Here is a 20,150-nt window from a genome sequence, read left to right as displayed (position 1 = left end):
TGCAGGACCCGTCTACCCAGGCTCGCATCCGCTGAGGACTGGGTATGCACTCTGTAGTGTTTTGTAAATGTGTGCAGGCTAGTCCAAGTGGCTGCCTTACACACTTGATTTGCTGAGGCTTGATGCCGAATGGCCCAAGAGGCCCCTACCGCCCGCGTAGAGTGTGCCGTGATACCGGCCGGAAGGGGAGAATTGTTGAGGCGGTAAGCCTCTTGAATGGTGGACTTGATCCACCTAGCAAGGGTGGCTTTGGAAGCCGGTAGGCCCTTGCGAACGCCTTCTGGAAGAAGGAAAAGTGAATCAGACTTCCGGAAGGGAGCAGTCCTAGACACGTAAATACGCAATGCCCTGACAAGGTTAAGCGTATGCAGAGCCTTCTCTACCCTATGAACGGGAGCCGGGCAAAGAGACGGCAGTGATATTTCCTCATTGAGGTGGAAGCTGGACACGACCTTCAGAAGGAAGGATGGTACTGTACGGAGAACCACCTTGTCCTGATGAAAAACCAGGAAGGGTTGTCTGCAGGAAAGAGCTGAAAGTTCAGACACCCTGCGTAGCGAGGTGATTGCCACCAGGAAAACCACTTTCTGTGATAGAAAGTGGAGTGAGACCACCCTAAGGGGTTCAAAAGGAGGTGACTGTAGTGCTGTCAAGACCAGGTTGAGGTCCCACGTCTCCAACGGACGTTTGTAGGGGGGAACCAATCGGCAAACCCCTTGGAGAAAAGTCTTCACTTGCGGCTTGTTAGCAATACGCCTCTGAAAGAGCACTGAAAGCGCTGACACCTGGCTCTTCAGCGAGCCCAGGGATAGCCCGGCGTCCAGGCCTGACTGAGGGAAACCGAGGACCGTTGGAAGAGAATAGGGAAATGGAATCTGCCCACGAGAGTCGCACCATGTGAAGAAAACCTTCCAGGTACGATAGTAAATCCTGGCTGAAGTTGGCTTTCGAGCCCTTATCATGGTTTTAACAACGTCCGGTGAAAAACCTGCTTGGGTCAAAACCCAGGTCTCAATGGCCACGCCGTCAAATTGAGAGCCCCTGAGTTCTGATGGAAGAACGGGCCTTGTGACAGGAGGTCGGGACGTGTGGGGAGACGCCAGGGAGCGTCTGCTGTGAGTTGCACGACGTCGGCGTAACATGTACGCCTGGGCCAGTCTGGAGCGTTCAGAATGGTGGGAACACCCTTGTCTGATCTTCCTCAGGACTCTGGAGATCAGGGGGAGGGGTGGAAAAATGTACAGAAGCTGGAACTGGGTCCAGTCCTGAACCAGGGCATCTGCTCCGAGCGACCGCGGATCGCGCGTCCTGGCCATGAAATTGGGAACCTTGGCATTGAGATGGGATGCCATCAGATCCACGTCCGGGGTCCCCCAACGATGACAGATCTGACAGAAGACTTCCGGATGGAGAGACCATTCCCCCGAGTCCATTCCTTGTCGGCTGAGATAGTCGGCTTCCCAGTTGTCCACACCCGGAATGTGGACCGCGGAGAGTACCGACCTTGCAGCCTCCGCCCATTGTAGGATACGCGTTACTTCGGTCATCGCCTGGATGCTGCGGGTGCCGCCTTGATGGTTCACGTATGCCACTGCCGTGGCATTGTCCAACTGTACTCTGATATGAGAGTCTGCCAGCAAGTGATGGAAGGCTTTCAACGCCAGGAAGATGGCCCGAATTTCCAGGATGTTGATGGGCATGGTCGATTCCCTTGGTGACCACCTGCCTTGTGCTCTGTGATGTAGGTGCACCGGGCCCCAATCCATAAGGCTTGCGTCGGTGGTCAAAACCTTCCATTGACCGGAGAGAAAGGATTTTCCCCTTGCAAGCGAGGTTGGCTTTAGCCACCAGTGCAGGGACCTCCTGGTGTTTGCTGATAACCGGAACTCCCTGTCGAGGGAGAACGGATTCCTGTCCCAGGACTTGAGGATGGCCAGTTGAAGGGGTCTGAGGTGAAACTGGGCAAATGGTACCGCCTCCATTGCTGCTGCCATCCTGCCAAGTACTCTCATGGCATACCGGAAAGATCTGGGGGACTTGCGGAGGAGTGTGTGAACTCCCAGACGGAGAGCCAGTGCCTTGTCCCTGGGGAGGATCACCAGACCCTTGGAGGTGTCGAATAGCATCCCCAGGAAGGTCAGAGACTGACTCGGGGTAGTCGAGGACTTATGTAAATTGACTAACCATCCCAGGCGCGTCAGAGTGTCAATCGTGATCGAGACGTTGACCTCGCAGTCCTTGAGGGTGGGGGCCTTGATGAGAAGGTCGTCCAGGTATGGAACGACTACTATGCCTCTGGAGTGCAGAACGTCCATGGTAGCTGCCATGACCTTTGTAAATGTTCTGGGAGCCGTGGCGAGACCGAACGGGAGGGCCACAAACTGGTAATGGTCTTGGTTGATTGCGAATCTGAGAAACCTCTGATGGGCGGGAGCAATCGGTATATGCAGGTATGCGTCCTGTATGTGTATGGAGGCAAGATATTCTTTTTCCATAGACGCAAGATTGACCGGAGGGATTCCATGCGGAAGTGACGAACTCGAACATACTTGTTGAGTTGCTTGAGGTCTAGTATGGGTCGGACGCTGCCTCCCTTCTTGGGCACCATGAACAGGTTGGAGTAGAACCCTCGGAAGCGCTCTTCTTCTGGGACTGGCACTATGACTCCTGCTCGCAGGAGGGAAGAAACCGCTTGACGGAAGGCCTGAGCTTTGAGTGGGGATTTTGGAGGGACAGAGGGAAAAAACCTGTGCAGTGGGCTGGTAGTAAACTCGATTTTGTATCCTGAAGACACTATTTCCTTGACCCACTTGTCTTCTGTAATAGGCAGCCAGACCTGCTGAAAGAGTAGCAGTTGTCCGCCTACAAGTGGGGTGTCTTCCAGAGGGCATGAGTCAGGATGAGGGAAAAGTCTGAGGTTTTCCTCCTTTAGGTTTTGCCTGGCTTGCCTTTGATTGCCAGTTCCTGTCCGGCCTCTGTGCCGCATGTGTGTTGTCCCTGCGGGGGGAACGATTACGGTTTTGTGCTGGGTGTGAGACGGACCAGCCTGAAGAATTCCGAAAGGATCGGAAACGAGATTGATTACGCCTTTTAAACGTGCGTTTTGGTCTTAGTTGAGGGAGGGAAGTACTTTTGCCCCCGGTAGCATTGGATATCCAGCTTTTCATCGATAAGATGGCCACTGAAGTACGGGAGATTTGTTAGGGACTTTTTTGAGGCCGCATCCGCTTTCCATTCTCATAGCCAGAGAATACGCTGGATTGTGATGGCGTTTGATGCTATTCCTGCTAATCCTCTTGCAAAGTCCAACGCTGCATGGACCATGTAATCTGCCACCACTGCAATTTGCACCGCCTGGTCCGCCAGCTGAGGATTTGAAGCTTGAAGGCCCTTTTGCAATAGATCAGCCCAAGCCATGATGGCCTTGGCTGCCCAAACTGAAGCAAATGCGGGAGCCAAAGAGGCACCTGCCGCTTCAAAGATTGAACGAGCCATGCGTTCGACTTCTGTCTGCTGTGTCCTTGAGGGTTGAACTGTCCGGCAGCGAGAGAAGCGTTTGTGCTGCCAGCCTAGAGACTGGAGGGTCCACTTCAGGCGGATCTGTCCAATCCTTGGTGTCTTTGTGGAAAGGGGTATTTTGCTTCCAAATACTTGCGATTGGCAAATTTTTTCTCAGGCTGCGAAAAATGCTTAGAAAGGATTTTTTAAAATTCCGGGTGATTAGGGAAGACCTTCGATGGTTTCTGAACACTTTCAAAGGAAATCTTGTGTTCTGGTGCTTCCGGGGTTGGATCTGAAATGTCCAGCACCCGAAGGATGGAAGAGACGATATCCTCAACTATCGCAGTATTGCTAGGGGGACAAGGGAGCAAAGCGTTCTCTGTTTCGTTATCTGAATTGGAGTCACATATGCCCTCTGAGTCCTGCGCATCGCTAAGGAGCTCCCTAGCGGACGAACTAGAGCGGAGGTTTCCCGTGGTCTGGGATCGTTGTGGAGATCCGCATTGTCCTTCTCTATCAGGGGACGGCCTCGGTGACCTGAGGCCACTGTGTCTTTCCCTGGAGGGGGAAGACCTATCGCTATGTGAGGACGCAGATGAACGCGACCTGTGGGTCCGCTTACGCCTCGAACTGTCGGAAGCGCCCTGATCATGAGACCGGACGTCCCTTTGCTGGGTAACGTTCATAGCCGAGACATGACCCTGCAGAGCCTGCAGTAATGTGGAGGTCAGGTTATCTATAGATTGTGTCATAGACTGCGACATCTGAGTCACCCATTCCGGCGCAGTAGCGGTCGCAGAAGCGTTGGTAGGGACTTCTTGGGGTTCTGATCCTGTTTTTTGGGTACAATCCCGGCAGTGCGGGTACGTGCTGCCGCTGGGGAGAGTGGCTTTGCAGGCTGTGCAGACTGCATAAAAGCAGTCTTGCCTGGTTCTTTTCCTTGAGCCCGACATAGTACCTAGGCTGATTAGTGGAGGCCCTACAGGGGTATCTACGCAGAGGAAAGGAGTAGGAGAGCGCTATATGGTATAGGAATTCACAGCTGAGTACCAAGGACCCAGCTGTGATCTTACCCCACCGGTGCTCCCCCTTAGGTCCAGCGCTGATAAGTCCCACGTCCTGTGTCCCCCCGGAGACTGCTGTGCTGCGTTCTTCCAGGTGCAGCAAGATGGCCACCGGATTCTGAGGTGGAGAGGGAAGGGGGCGGAGAGCTGGAAAAGGGCGCGCTGGGCCATGTAAAAGCGCGCCCCTCCTGCCTCGATCCGCCCCTTCTATGACACTGCAGTGTCATTTTCGTCATCCGGGGGGCGGGAATGGGGCGGCGACTTTGGCTAGGCCGAAGCCGCGGCCTAAATTTGAGGTCTCCTGCCCAGCAGGGCTCCAGGACGGCGCGGCCGTCCGCGGGTGGGGGTCGGATTTAAACCAGACCCCCCCAGAATGAAAGGAGGGCTGGCGGTAGGGCCATATATGTGACTGGGGCCCTGTGGAGGGTCCCTTGGGGCGCCATTGCTGCAGAGAGCCCGGTCTCTGATAAGTGCCGCGCCTCGCTGCACCTCCCCCGGTCCCAAAAGGAGCCCACAGGTGGACTGGGGTCCCTGGTGCCTGGTACAGGCCCTACCTGCGATGTCTCAACCTAATACCCCCAGAGGGGGATTAGGGAGGGTGCTGCTGTCACCGTCAGGGGACTTCATCGTCGCCTCGACCTCAACCCAGAGCCGGACGGAACTGAGAAAGGAGGGGGGTCTCGACCTCGAACCAGTACCCGAGGGACTGGTGAGGGAGCGACATGGGGAATAGACACCTCGACCTCAACCGGGTACCCCTAATAGGGGACCGAGGAGGGAGCCATGCCAGGAGTCTCGCTGGAGACCCTCTTTTCTTCATCTGTAGTCCTTTGGAAAAAAAATCCAGGAAAAAGACGGAGTAAAAAAAAATCTTAGGTGTGCCTCCTGCGACACTAAGCAAAAACTGGAGAAGGCTGACGCCGTCCAGGGGTGTATACTGCTGAGGAGGAGCCAAAGTTAATCTTTTTCAGATTATGCATAGTGTCGCCTCCTAGTGGACAGCAGCATAACACGGTTCTGTGTCCCCCAATAAGGCGACAGAGTAATAAAATAAAAACAGTGGGGTCTGAAACCAGACCCAAGTGCCTCCTACAGACACTAAGCAAAGAACTGGAGAAATCTCATCCAGTGAGAGGGTGTATACTGCAGGGGAGGAGTTAACTTTTTTCTGGTTTACTTAGTGTCCTCCTAGTGGCAGGCAGCATAACACCCACGGTATCTGTGTTCCCCAATGAGGCGTAGGAGAAATGAGGGGCTTTAGCTGAACTAAGTTGTCAGATCCTACAGTAATGGAAGTCATGTCTGATACATTGACATTGGTAAAAATGTATAGACATCAAAAATGGTTATTGGAGCTCCCGAGCGGTGTGTGACAAAGATAGCACTCAATGACGGGGCGCGAAGGGTTGGTGCATAGAAGTATGCAAAAGATCTACTGTTTTTAGGAGACAAGTCATTTTAATTGCACTGAATCGTAAAATTGGAAAAGTTTTACAGAAATGTTACAAGATGATAGACGAACATTTTAAGGAAGCTGAAATAAAAAGGTTGATGCTAAACAAGTATAAGATGAATAGCGCAGGGCAGACGTGTGGTCACTCACTGTGTGCTGGACTGGGCTGTGCGGCTCCTTGCGGCTGACTATTTACTGGCGGCTGTGCTGAGGACGCATTTGGCTGAACAATCCCCTCTGAACTGCTCGCTGTGTTTGTAGCCCCGGGTGTGACAGATGCTTGTGGCACTGGGATGGAGTGAGCCGAGGGCGGCACCGGCTGACCACTTGGTGGAGTCTGGTGTTGCTGCTGGTGTTGGTTCTGAATCTGCTGGAAATGCTGCTGACGAGCCCTCAGTTCTGCATACTTCAACTGCTCCATATGAAATGATTGTCGGTCTGCTAGAAGCTGCTGTCTCTGGTATTCCAGCTACCAAATGAAAACAAAATCGTCTAACCAGATAGTCGGCCACAAATGTTTTAAAGTCTAATGTCACATTCAAATACTAAAAGACAGTGATGAGCCACATCAGCAGAAAACCTTGATGCCTTTTCTCTAACGAATTGCCCCCACACCCAGCAATACAATAGGTAAGAGCTGCTAAGACCACTCTCACTTGTCATATATTCATTGAAACTTAACACAAGCGTCACAGTCCAATGATGGAAATGTATCAATCGATAAACAAGGGAGCAAATAATTGCCACTGGAATTCTGCAGCAAGACGCCCAGATCATTTCTGTGACAGCTCTGACATGCTAGTCTTTGAATAACCACATTATCACTACTACTTGGATTTTATCAAACTGCTTTGGTTGGATGTTTTCTTACATAATACTTGTACATAATATCTGTTGCATTAATTTTATAAAGCAAAAATCCAATCAAAAGAAGGTCAATTTTATTTTCAAAGAGATCCTGTCATAGGATTCATGCTGCCGAAACCACGGGCAGCGTGAATCAGCGCCTGGCTGTGCGACTGCAGACAGGTATGAGTCACCCTGAAACGCTGCAGTATTTCAGTGAGAAATGGCTTGAAAAGCCAAACAGGCACTTCAGCATCTCCACACTCCAGATTAATGTCTCTCTCCCAATGGGTGTACTTGTAATCACCTGGAGAGGTGCGCGGAGAAGCCAGCTGGGGGCCACACTATTAGGTCCCTCCCTATAGTCCCCGCCGGGTTTCCTCTGCAGCATTTCACAGTAAATCATACTTGGCTGCAATTGCACAGCTAGTGTCCAGATCCATTCTCCCAGTGATTCTGGAAGTATGGATCTAGTGACAGGCTCCTTTAAAATACATATCATATAGCAGTCAATGGGGCCATTCTGAGGGCCCAGCTGCCACATTTAACAGCTGCCCCTGCATGTGTCCTGCAGAGGTCAGACATGGGCCGAAAATGGATCCCTCCTTCCATTAGTTTGATCACGTAAATACTGCAGATGACAATGACAGCCAATCTCCGGCAGATGATGGCATAAGCATGTCTCGCGCCGACGTCATCATATGGCTTAGTGGCTAACGTTAAACAGTGGGCAACATAAATGAGAACGTACAGCTTCCCTCTCTCTGTCCATGATGGTTTCAAGCTCCTCAAAGTGCCTCAGTTTAATTTCCAGCTTTTTCATCTGAGTCTCCACTAACAGAGCCACCAGGGACTTGATCTTCCGCTCCTCCACTGCTGCCAGGTGCTAAGAAAGGAGAAACAATTGGCCATGGAATATTTACGATGTCATATCACATAACCGCTGATAAAACAGAGCGTGCATCTGAGGTTCCCACAATACCAGAACGCTGCCGACAAGAGGACCAGATATCTTCCTCACCTTCGCCTTCACAGCAGCAGCAGCCAAAGCCGCAGCAGCAGCGGTGGACAGGTTGCCTTCTCCAATTTCTCTTTCTACCTTATTCTTTACTTCAGTGTCTTCCTTATCTGTCTCTTCTGATCCTTCTTTGCTGTCTGAAACCTTCTCTCCATCTGCTGAAAAAGAAACAAAAGTAAACCATCCTGTTACTGTATATCTCGGAGGATTCTTGATGCTGTGATCCTCATTTAGATTTTCTTAGCAATTAGTGTGAAATTCTTTCGTCCAAAGGCTAAAAAGATAAAAGTGACTCCTCTAATTGACTCCTCAGCACTATAGGTTTCCAAGTCAAGATCAAAAGTAACAACCATGGGACGTTTAAGTCGTATTCCCATATGCTAAAATGCAGTGACAAGGATAAAAGCTTTGAAAAGTTGCACTTTTTTTGTGCAATGTAGAGTTGTGCCAAACAACTTTGGATCAGTTTTGACAAAATGTGCGGATCTGGATGGGGCAGGGCGTAGTCCACCCATTTGATTCCTGAAAAGTGGCGGCGGTTTTTACTCAAGAAACGCTACTCCGATTCCTAAGAGGCGCGTCAGAAATGCTACTCCAGTTCCTAACAAGAGTAGCCTTTCTGGTGCGGCACACATAGGCACAAACCACTCAGAAGAGGCGCGCAGCTCTTTTAATCCATCAAGACCGGCATAGAGCGAGGGTGTGCTATGCCAGTCTTGATGAATTCACCTGTTTTGGATTTTTTTCTGCAGATGTCAGAACCAAAATGCACAAAATCTGCTGTGATTATTGCTGTGTGTTTTTGCTACAGATTTGACACCGCTATGTTTAGTGCAGAAACAAGCATGCAATTGTGCTTTTACCAGCAGGAAAAAAACACCCAAAATTGCACAGTTCAAATGCATCTTTAAAGGGAACCAGTCAGCAGGACGGTGCACAGTAACCTACAGGCAGTGTCAGGTCGGCGCAGCTATACTGATTACAATGATACCTGGAAATGAAATCCGTCTTGTGGTTGTTGTTTAATCTTTATTTTCAGTTTATGATCTGCTCATGCTTCGGGGGGGAATGTGTGGGGTCTTCATGCGGTGCTGTGATTACATATGTATCCGTATGGGCTTAGGACACGTGACTGATCCCTCAGTTACCTTCCCCTATTTTACATACTGAATATAATATGGTTTGAAAAAAAAAACCTCACATTCATCAGGCAGGTGTCGGCACTGTAACATGATACGGGGCTAATAGCTAATATACATATTTCCATTTTATTTAGACAGTTTTATTTAAGTTTTTTTTTTTCCAAACAAAATGGCGCTGGTACCGAGCCTGTGCAGTAGCATTTATGGCTTTCCGATAGATGCTCCTGTGCAGGAGCCACCGCTGGGGCCATTTTAGCAGGGAAGAAAAAAATTAAGCTTCATCAAGATGGCGCCGGCAGTGCCTACGCAGCAGCATCTATCGGAATGCGATAGATGCTACTGTGCAGGTGCAGCTGCCAGTGCCATTTTGTTTAAAAAAAAAAAAAAACTTAAACAGAACTATATGCTTAAATAAAATTAAACTATGTATATTATCCCCCCGTATCATGCTACAACGCAGGTGCCGCTGCCTTTCAGTATGTAAAATATGGGGCGGGTTAGTGAGGGATCAGTCACCTGTCAGAAGCCATACAGATGAATGTGTAAGCAGAGCACCACATGACGCCCCGCACAGGCTGCCCAGGAGCACAAGAATCTCATTAACTGAAAACTACAAATAAAGATTACACAAGAACCACAAGACTGATTTCATCAACCAAGGTATCATTTTAATCAGTATAATGGCACTGACCTGACACTGTCTGTAGGTTACTGTACACAATCCTGCTGACAGGTTCCCTTTAAGCAAACAGTGGGCATGAGTTTTCATGAAATCACGTCCACTTCGCTTGATTTGTTAAACAGATTTTCTGTGCAAAAAATGCAGCATTTACACCACATGGGGACATGTGCCCCGGCTATGTACTGTCTAACTTGCTGTGACTGTAATTATTAGAAATTAAATTATTTACTAAACCAGACATGTCAGGAGAGCAGACACGTTCTCTTTACATAAGGCACCAACCCTGTTATAAAATAATAGAAATCAAACAGTCTACCTATGATCGTTACAAAAAAACAACGAAGAACATAATAAAGAAAGGAAATTTTAAGACTATAAATACATTTTCTCCCAGGTTATGATGTATTTAAAAATATCATTGAAATGACAGTGACAAAATCATATTAAAAGGCTTTTCTGGGCATTAAAAAACAAAAAATCTGATTACCCCTGTAAATATTCCCTAAATTCCCTTATTACCTTTATTTTGTGTTTTAGTTCCCACTCACCCCCCTGGAGCAATCCTTGCTCAAAGCACAGGCAGGGAAGCTCTGCAGTCTGTGCTCTGAATGATCTGCAGCAGGAAGGTGCTGGAGGTGGCATCGCCACGTGTGACAGCTCAGGAAGAGAGTGGAATTTTAACAGCAAGAAGACTCATTTCCGGTAGTTTTTGCAATGCTTTAAAACCCCTTCAAGACCGCCCATACGTATATATACTGACCTGAGATATAAGAGAATATCATCCCCATAAAGGTGACAATCCAGCAGCTTTCGGCTGTCCACTATATCTGACAACTTGCTGTATCACAAATGATCGGTGTTGGCACCTTCCATATCTGTTTAACCCCTTAGTTGCTGCTGTCAAAAGTGACTACATCAAATAAATGGTTAATAGATTGTGGGGGCTTGCACTTTAATCTAATTGACACACCGAGATCATGATTGTGTGGTCCTGATGTTTGCCATAGCTGTTCATGGCCAAATAGCGGCCTTACAGTCTCCCGGCTATAGCGGTCAGTTCAGAAGTTAGCGACATTTAGGTGGTAAGCAAACACTTTTTCATTCCGGCTATAGCACTTTGCATTAATTCCTAAAAATCACCTGAAGGGTTAATAAACTACCTTACAGCAGTTTTCAATATGTCAGGGGGTGCTGTTTTTAAAATGGTATCACGTTTGAGGTTTTCCAATATATAGCACGCCTAAAGTCACTTCAAACCTGGATAGGTCCCTCAAAAAAAATAATTTTGTAAATTTCCTTGAAAAAATGAAAAATTGCTGCTACATTTTTAAACCTCCTAAAAGGCTAGCAAAATAAATTACAGTTTTAAAAATGGTGCTGATGTATAGCAGACATGTGGGAAATGTTATTTATTAATGTTTTTCTGTGGTATGACTATCTGGATTAAAGGGATAATCATTCAAAGTTTGAAAACTGCAATTTTTTTTCACATTTTTGTCAAGTTTCTGATATTTTTATAAATAAACACAAAACATATCAATCTAAATTTACTATTATCATAAATTATAATGTGCCACGAAAAAACAGTATCAAAATCACTGGGATTTGTTTAAGCATTCCAGAGTTATGACCACATAAAGTGACATTGGTCAGAATTTAAAAAATTGGCCCGGTCACGAAGGGGTTTATAATCTGTGTGCCTGAAAATACCTTTCATACTTGATAAACATGCTGGAGATCTAGGAAAACATGAGTGTGTTTCACTTCAAGGCAGCAAACACCTACCCATATCAACATCGCTCTTCTCAGAGTCCTTGTCTGTGTCAACATCTTTGTTCTTATCATCCTCTTTCTTGGTGGCATCAATTACACGTTCCTTTGTGTCCTCTTCGGGTGCCGATTCACAGGGAGAATCCTAAAGATTATAGCAGAAATGGGAATTGCATGATCACCGATTTAACAACATAAAATAACACTTTGAGCCTCTGATCATGAGTGATCATTTGTCACGCAATTTTTTTTTTTTTTTTTTACAAAGTTTTTAAGTTCTCTTCCGTTGATAGGATAGGGAACAATTTACTGGATGCTGAGGTTTCAGCTGCTTGGACCCACAGCGATTCCAAGAAAGGGGTTTTGCAGCATCCTTTAGAATGGAGAGAAGGTGAAGCATGGGCTCCATTCATTCTCAGTCAGATCTCTGGAGAGCACAACCCTCCGTAACAGAACTTATAAGACCTAGTACAATCTCTTTCTGGGATACTGCTGCAAGCAAGTCACTGATACAGTGAATAGACATAAAACAAAGCACCAGAACACCAGCCCTGACTAGAAATGAAGATTTTTGGTACTCACTAGTGATGAGTATACTCGTTACTCGTTGCTCAGGTTTTCCCGAGCATGCTCAGGTGTCCTCCAAGTATTTTGGCATGCTTGCATGATTTAGTTTTTGCATCTTATCTACATGATTTGCGACCTGTAGACAGGCTGAATACATGTGGGAATTCCCTAACAGGCATTCCACACATATATTCAGCCAGTCTAGCAGTCACAAATCATGCAGCTGAGGCGACAGGAACGAAATCTCCGAGCACGCCAAAATACTCGGAGGACACCCGAGCAACGAGTATACTCGCTCATCACTAGTAGTGACCATGAAATCTTTTTCTCGCAGCCTTCAATGGGAGACACAGGAACTATAGGATGTCTGCTGCCACCTGGTGGCTGACTATCATACTACACCACAATTAAAAAAAAAAAAGAAGTTGGATCCTCCCAAGCAAACTACATCTATCCTACTGGGACACAGCTACCCAGTTAATGAGAACGTAGTAGGAGAAGCAAAAGAACATTAAAGCACAGCTACACCAAAAGGAAAAAAATAAACCTTAGAAAGAAGGCTCCCACAGCCTAAATAGGGGAGATCTAGCCTTTGCCTTACATGGTTGCAGAATGGCCAAATCAAGCCAGTAACGGTGGCTTTAGAGACGGCCAGGCCACTGCACAGGCCTTCCAGAATTACAAACAAGGCATCTGAATGTCTGAACAGAGCAGAGGCTGACAAGTAGCACCGCACAGCTCTGAGGACATCCAGCTTAAGCAAAGCTCTCTCAGCAGGAAGGGTGAGAAGGAAGGTAGATGAATGCCTTGGTTAAAGTGGAAAGCTGAAATCACAGTAAAGAGAAAAAGCAAAAATGAGGGAAGGGGGCAGGGGGTCAGTATGGTGGCCTGGAGTGAGCCAATCTCTGGAGAAAATCGTGACTTGAAGCTTGGAAGCCAGATGTCTCTAAAACAGAATAGCCAAGGCGAAAACCTGGTCCCTGAGAGAGCTAATAGCCAGTCGCGACTCCAGGCCGAAAAGGAGAGAAGCACTGGCAAGAAGGAGGACACTGTGGCAACGTCGCTGGCATCACACGAACGAAAATATGCCTTCCAAGTGCTATCATAGTGACGCAACGAGGAGGGATTTTGTGCCCTAATCATAGTCTGGATAACTGTATGCAACAGGCCAGATACGCTAAGTATCACGGCTTCAGCAGCCATGCCATTAAGTTGAGTGACCATGAACTCTGATGGCAGAGCGGATCCTGGGAAAGAAGATGTGGAAGGTCTGGGAGCATCCATTGAATGTTTGCAAGGAGGTTGACAATGTCCGCATACAAGGATTTTGAGAGCCAGTCCGCTGCGATCAGGATGACTGAAACCCATCTCTCAAGTAATCTGGCCGCAATAGCCTTGCCGTTAAGTCTGGATGCCATTAGAGCGACGTCTGCAGTGCACCAACGAAGACAAATCTGGCTGAATACATCAGGATGAAGCGACCACTCTGCTGCCGATAACCTTTTGCAGCATAAAAAATCTTCGGCTTAGGCCTCTTTCACACTTCCGTTTTTTACAATCAGTCACAATCCGGCAGGTTTTGAAAAAAAACGGATCCTCAAATTTTTTTTGAGGATCCGTTTTTTTCCCATTGACCTGCATTAATGGCGGATTGCTGTCCGTTGCATCCGTTTTTTGTGAGGATCCGCCAAAAGTTTCTGTCCGTCACCATCCTCAAAAATTTAAAAACGGCGCTTGTAACGTTTTTTTCCTCTGGCGGATCCTGCAAACACTGATTTAACCTGAATTTCTTTCTGAGTGCCGGACACAAAAAACAAATATTCTCATTCTCTCTCTCATTCTCTCTCTCTCATTCTCTCTCTCTCATTCTCTCTCTCTCTATCCGTTCACATCAGTTGACAACGGATCCGCTTGTCCGCCTTTTTGGCGGATTATAACTGATGCCAAAAACTGAAGTGTGAAAGAGGCCTTAATTGTATACTCTAGGGATGTGGATCACTGGGGTCAATGGCACACTGTTCTATGCCCAATCCAAAATTATTATATTATGACCTCTGCCATGACTGACTCTGAGCTCCACCCTAAGAAGTGTGCGGCTGCATGTATTCCTATGCAATAGGAAGGTATGTAGTAAATACCTGCCTGTTAGTGCTTAGGCACATTTTTTTTTTTTTTTACAAAGTCCCGAATATTTCCTTTAACCGCCATCTGAGAGACTAATGGATGTAGACGGTAGGTGAACGAGTCAATTCATGGAGAGATCAGACCTGTCACAACAAGACAGAAGGGTGTTGTGCAAGGATCTGGAATGAAACTGAAAGAAGGGAACCGCCTCAAAAGCCACCACCATTTGCCTAGGCTGCTCATGCAGAGACAGAGGGAGTTTCTCACTGGTTGTCCTAAGTACCGGATGCGTCTTAAGTACCGGATGCCAGAGTGAAGAGCTAATCTCTTCTCATCAGGGAGAAAGACTCTTCCCTGAACGGTGGAAAACAAAGTCCCCAGAAAATGCAAGCGTTACACAAGGACCAGAGAGGCCTTCACCCTGTTGAGAATCCTCCCAATGCAAAAGAAGACAATCTGCACATGACAATCTGTAGACTATCCAAGTACAAGCCTTGATGAGAATGTTGTCCAGATAAGGGGCAACTCCAATCCCTTTTGTTTGAAGCAGGACCATGACTGGGGCCAAGATTTTTGTGAAAACCATTGGTGCTGTGGCCAGGCCGAAGGGAAGAGCTACAAACTGAAAATGATCCTGGTTCAACGCAAAGAGGAGAAATCTATGGTGAGATGGGTTGGCTAAAAGGAAATGTGGAGGTATGTATCCACAGAAGACAAAAACTCCCAGGGTTCCAAAGACGCAATGAAGGAGAACAGAGACTCCATCCTGATGTGGCACATTCAGTCCTTCTTGTGCCATAGTATTAGGCCCAGGATGGGCCGCACTGAGCCGTCCTTCTTTGGTATGATGAACCAAATGTGGTAGAAACCCTTGAAAGCTTTTGGAAGCGGGACCTGGAGAAGAGACGTGATGGCCTGGCTAAAAATGGATCTTATGGCGGTGTCATGGGGGGGACAAGATCCAAAAAAAGGGTCGAGTGGGAAAGTGGTAAACTATCTTGTAAACAGAGGAGATGACTTCTTTGACCGAGACACTGTTAACCACCCCTAGCTATGCGTCTTGGAAAAGAAGATGACAAACACCCATCCAAGAGAAGTTCCCAAGCGGGGCTAATACGCAGCATTGGACTCTCTGTTGCCTTTGATCCTAGAGGCACTTGTCTGCTTGACAGCACGCAACCCAACATGGAAATACATGGATTTTTGTGATAACTCATCGTAAAATCCTTTTCTCCGAGACGCTCAATGGGGGACACAGGTACTGTGGGTGTATGCTACTGCCGTCTGGAGGCTGACACCAAGTGAAAAAAAGAGGTCAGCTCCTTCTCCGCCGTATACACCCTCGCCCCGATTGCGGGCGGAAACCAGTTTGGTGCAAAAGCAGTAGGAGATCAAACAAAAATCAGACATCAGCCTTAATGCAGGTAACAACATGTCTAGAAAACAACCACCCTAATATCATACAGAGAGCATATTAATTAAACAAACAGAAGCCAACCTGGCTAGCAGGGTGGGTGCTGTGTCCCCCAATGAGAGTCTCGGAGAAAAGGATTTTACGGTGAGTTATCACAAAAATCCATGTTTCTCCTTCGCCTCATTGGGGGACACAGGTACTGTGGGACATCCTAAAAGCAGTCCCTGGGTGGGAAGTTGACTCACCGATCCAAGCTACATGCACCTCCTGTCTAAAGGTGCGCCACCGCCGCTTGGAGAATCCTTCTACCCAGGCTCGCATCCGCTGAAGCCTCAGTATGGATATTAGTAAACGTGTGCAGGCTGGTTCAGGTTGCTGCCTTGCAAACCTGTTCCGTCAAAGCCTGGTGCCGAAGCGCCCAAGAGGCGCCCACTGCCCGAGTAGAGTGTGCTCTGATCCCTGCTGGAATCGGCGCGCCTCTGATGCGGTAGGATTCCTGAATAGCCAAACGAATCCATCTGGCTATGGTTGATTTTGAGGCAACGAGTCCCTTCCTGTGACCTTCAGGGAGCACAAACAGCGCGTCTGACTGACGAAAGAGTGCTCTCACCAGGTCTAACGTATGCAGGGCCTTTTCCACACGGTGTACCAGTGCTGGACAAAAAGAGGGCAAGACAATATCCTCATTAATGCAGTACATCTTTGTACCGTGTTAGCCAGTAGATAGAAAAATATTCAGAATTGAGAGTCCTCAGTGGTTGACACCTTTTAATGGCTAACTGAAAAGATGGTAACACATTGCAAGCTTTCGAGACTACTCAGGTCTCTTCATCAGGCATTGACATCGACGAGCAGCTGCACTAGATCTGCATACCACGCCCGACGAGGCCAGTCTGGGGCCAGCAGAATCATCAGTCAATGTCTGATGAAGAGACCTGAGTAGTCTCGAAAGCTTGCAATGTGTTACCATCTTTTCAGCCATTAAAAGGTATCAACCACTGAGGACTCTCAATTCTGAATATTTTTCTATCCTCATTAATGTGAAACGAGGAAACGACTTTTGGCAAAAAAGGAGGAGCTGGTCTGAGAACCACCTTGTCTTTGTAAAAGGTCAGAAACGGGGCTCGACAAGATAGAGCTGCCAGCTCAGAGACCCGCCTGATTGATGTTATAGCGACCAGGAACACCACCTTCCAGGAAAGGTATGACAAAGACATCCTGTAGAGGCTCAAATGGAGCTTCCTGCACAACACTTAAGAGCAGGTTAAGGTCCCAGGCGTCCATAGGTGCCTTATAGGGAGGTACCAAGTGGGAGACCCCCTGGATGAAAGTCTTTACCTGCAAGTTGGTAGCAATCCTGTGCTGAAAAAGGACGGATAAAGCCGATATCTGTCTCCTGAGAGAACTGGGGGCCAAGCCTGAGTCTAGGCCAGACTGGAGAAAAGCCAAGATATTAGGGATCCAGAATCTCAGTGGAGAACGACCATGGCCTCGACACCATGCAAAGAAAACCTTCCAGGTGAGGTGGTAAATTCGTGCTGAGGCAGGCTTCCGGGCGCTAACTATCGTAGCAACCACTTTGCGCCCAAACCCCGCCTGAGTCAGAATCCAAGATTCAACAACCAAGCCGTCAAACACAGGGCCCCTGAGTTCGGGTGGCAGATCGGCCCCTGAGAAAGTAGATCTGGGCATATTGGCAGTCGCCATGGCATGTTGACAAGCAGCTGCACTAGATCTGCATACCACGCCCGGACGAGGCCAGTCTGGGGCCAGCAGAATCACTGGCACCCCTTCTGCCTTGATCTTCTTGATGACCTTCGTAAGTAGTGGCAGCGAGGGAAATAGGTATGGAAGTCGAAACTGATTCCATGGCAGAACCAGCGCATCCACGGCGATTGCCTGCGGGTCCCGGGAGCTAGCGACAAATACGGACACCTTGGCATTCACCCTGGAGGCCATCAGATCCACATCCGGTGTTCCCCACCGTTGGAAAATCTGCTGAAAGACCTCTGGGTGTAGTGACCATTCCCCGGACGCAAGCCCCTGCCGGCTGAGGAAGTCTGCCGCCCAGTTGTCTACCCCCGGGATGTGGACCGCCGATATCACCGTGCGGTTTCTCTCAGCCCAGCGAAGCACATGCCCTACCTCGCGCATGGTTGCCCTGCTGCGGGTGCCCCCTTGGTGATTTATGTAAGCTACCGCCGTGGCGTTGTCCGACTGAATCCGGATGGGGCGACCTGCTAGAAGGTGATGAAATCGCGTCAGAGTCAGTCGGATCACCCATATCTCCAACAAGTTGATCGGGAGGCGTGCCTCCTGCGGTGACCACCGTCCCTGGGTCGTGTGGTGGCGAAAAACCGCTCCCCAGCCGAGGAGGCTGGCGTCGGTTGTGACCACCAGCCACTGATCTGGGGGAAAGGGTACCCCTGAAGAAGGGTGGAACTGACTGTCCACCACTCTAGTGACTGTTTGACCTGAGAGGACAACCGGCACCGATAATCGAGCGTGAACGGGTTCTTTTCCCAGGATGACAAGAGGGCATACTGCAGGGGGCAAAGATGGAACTGGGCGAACGGGATCGCTTCCATCACCGCCACCATTTTTCCTAGAATTCTCATGCAGAGACGGATGGTGTGAGGGACTGGTTGGCGCAGTACCCGTACTCCCTGCCGAAGGGCTAGGGCCTTGTCTCGAGGGAGAATTACCAACCCTCGGCAAGTGTCGAAGATCATCCCTAAAAAGGAAATTCTCTGAGCTGGAACAAGGGATGACTTCTTTACGTTGACCAACCACCCTAAGCGGGCAAGAGTATCTAGCGTGATGCTGACACTTTCCTTGCATGCCCGCCTTGAAGGGCCCTTGACCAAGAGGTCGTCTAAGTAGGGAAATACGACTATGCCCCGGGAGTGCAAGATGGCCATAGGGATTGCCATGACCTTTGTGAACACTCTGGGGGGCAGTGGCTAGCCCGAAGGGCAGCGCTGCAAACTGAAAATGTAGACTGTTGATGGCGAAGCGTAGAAACCTTTGATGCGGAGGGAAAATGGGAATATGTAGATAGGCGTCCTGATATCGATAGAGGCCAAGTACTCTTCCTGCCCCAATGCCGATATGACTGAACGGAGAGACTCCACCCGGAAATGTCTGATCCTGATAAATTTGTTCAGGAGCTTTAGGTCCAAAACGGGACAGACAGTCCTGTCCTTTTTGGGGACTGCAAACAGGTTGGAATAGAAGTCCAGAGTCTTCTCGTTTTCCGGTACTGGAACGATGACTCCGTTGTGGCTGAGCGAATCGATGGCTCCTAGTAGAGCCTTTGCCCGGGTATCCACTTTGGGAAGACGGGAAAGAAAAAAGTCGCCTTGGGGGTACCTGACAAATTCTGTCTTGTACCCTGTGGACACCAGTTTTCTCACCCATGTGTCGTGTGCGACATTGAGCCAGGCGTGGTGAAACCAGAGTTGGCGGCCGCCTACCTTGTTGGTGTCGCCTGGCAGATGCCCAGAGTCATTTGGCTGCAGATCTTTGGGATCTGGATCATCTTGACCTGGACTAGTTAAGCCCGCATCCTGCCCAATGGGTTGGCTCTATATGAGACCTGTCGGTCCCTATTCTGGTTGGGGCTCCCTGACGCGGCGGAATTAGCCGCTGTCGTCCACCCGGGGTTGCGAAAGGCCCAAAAACACGCCTGAAACTGGTTGAGGAAGAAAACTGCTCTTGCCTCCTGTGGAGTCGGAGATGAGCTGATCTAACTTCTCTCCGAACAGGCAGCCACACTGGTATGGTAGCGCTGTCAAGGACTTTTTTGAGGCTGAATCGGCCCGCCATGTCCTTAACTATAGAGCTCTCCTAATGTGCCGCGCAGTTGGCCGCATCTAAAGATGCATTGATCAAGTAGTCCCCCGCCATGGCTATCTGATTTGCGATTTCTGATACTTAAGCTGGTAGGTCTATGTCCTGCAAGGCTCAATTCAATGAGTCAATGAAATTATGGCCTTGGCTACCCACGTTGCTGCGAACGAGGGAGAGAGTGCTGATCCTGATGCCTCAAACACTGAGAGAGCCAAGTTCTCTATGAGACGATCAGTGGGATCCTTAACAGAAGAACCACTAGGTACGGATAGTAGAGTTTTTGTAGCCAAGCACGACACAGGTGGATCCACCGTTGGGGATTCCGTCCACTTTTTACGGAGATCCGGGGCAAAAGGATACCTCGCCTCGAGTGCCTTCTGGCCCGAGAAACGCCTGTCCTGCCATTCTCTGTGTCGTTGCACTATGTCCTCAAATTCAGGGTGAGTCCAAAATACTCTATGGGGACGCTTGACTCGCTTAAATGACACCTTATGGCCCAAAGCCAGAGTGGATCCATCCTCAATTCCCAGAGTCTGGTTGACGGCTTCTTTGAGACTGTCAACTGTTTCCTGACCACCCGCCGTATCTAGGTCAAGGGGTTCGTTCGAGTTGTAGTTCGAGCCTTGCTCGCTATCGACTGCTGGTGACGGGGAGCGAGAAGCAGAGCTCACGGATGCCGATGCACGGGATGGACCGGGAGACGCCGTGTGGGTTCGT

At 48.7% G+C, this 20,150-nt stretch overlaps 1 protein-coding gene across 1 annotated transcript in view; it reads right to left on the bottom strand.

Moving 5' to 3' along the window:
• The window catches only part of LOC141078044 (SWI/SNF complex subunit SMARCC2-like), a 61,371-nt gene that overhangs the window by 14,591 nt on the left and 26,630 nt on the right, over positions 1 to 20,150 (bottom strand). Inside the window, exons 12-15 of the mRNA XM_073564850.1 lie at positions 11,492 to 11,621; positions 7,886 to 8,040; positions 7,616 to 7,750; positions 6,169 to 6,487 (exon numbers count right to left, since the gene is read on the bottom strand). Coding sequence (XP_073420951.1) covers positions 6,169 to 6,487; positions 7,616 to 7,750; positions 7,886 to 8,040; positions 11,492 to 11,621 — 739 coding nt within the window. The remainder of the gene's footprint in view (positions 1 to 6,168; positions 6,488 to 7,615; positions 7,751 to 7,885; positions 8,041 to 11,491; positions 11,622 to 20,150) is intronic.

Source organism: Dendrobates tinctorius, unplaced genomic scaffold (assembly GCF_039654945.1).
Source record: "Dendrobates tinctorius isolate UK_male_01 unplaced genomic scaffold, ASM3965494v1 ptg000492l, whole genome shotgun sequence".
NCBI lineage: Eukaryota > Metazoa > Chordata > Amphibia > Anura > Dendrobatidae > Dendrobates > Dendrobates tinctorius.
This window is presented reverse-complemented; position numbering and strand designations above follow the sequence as displayed.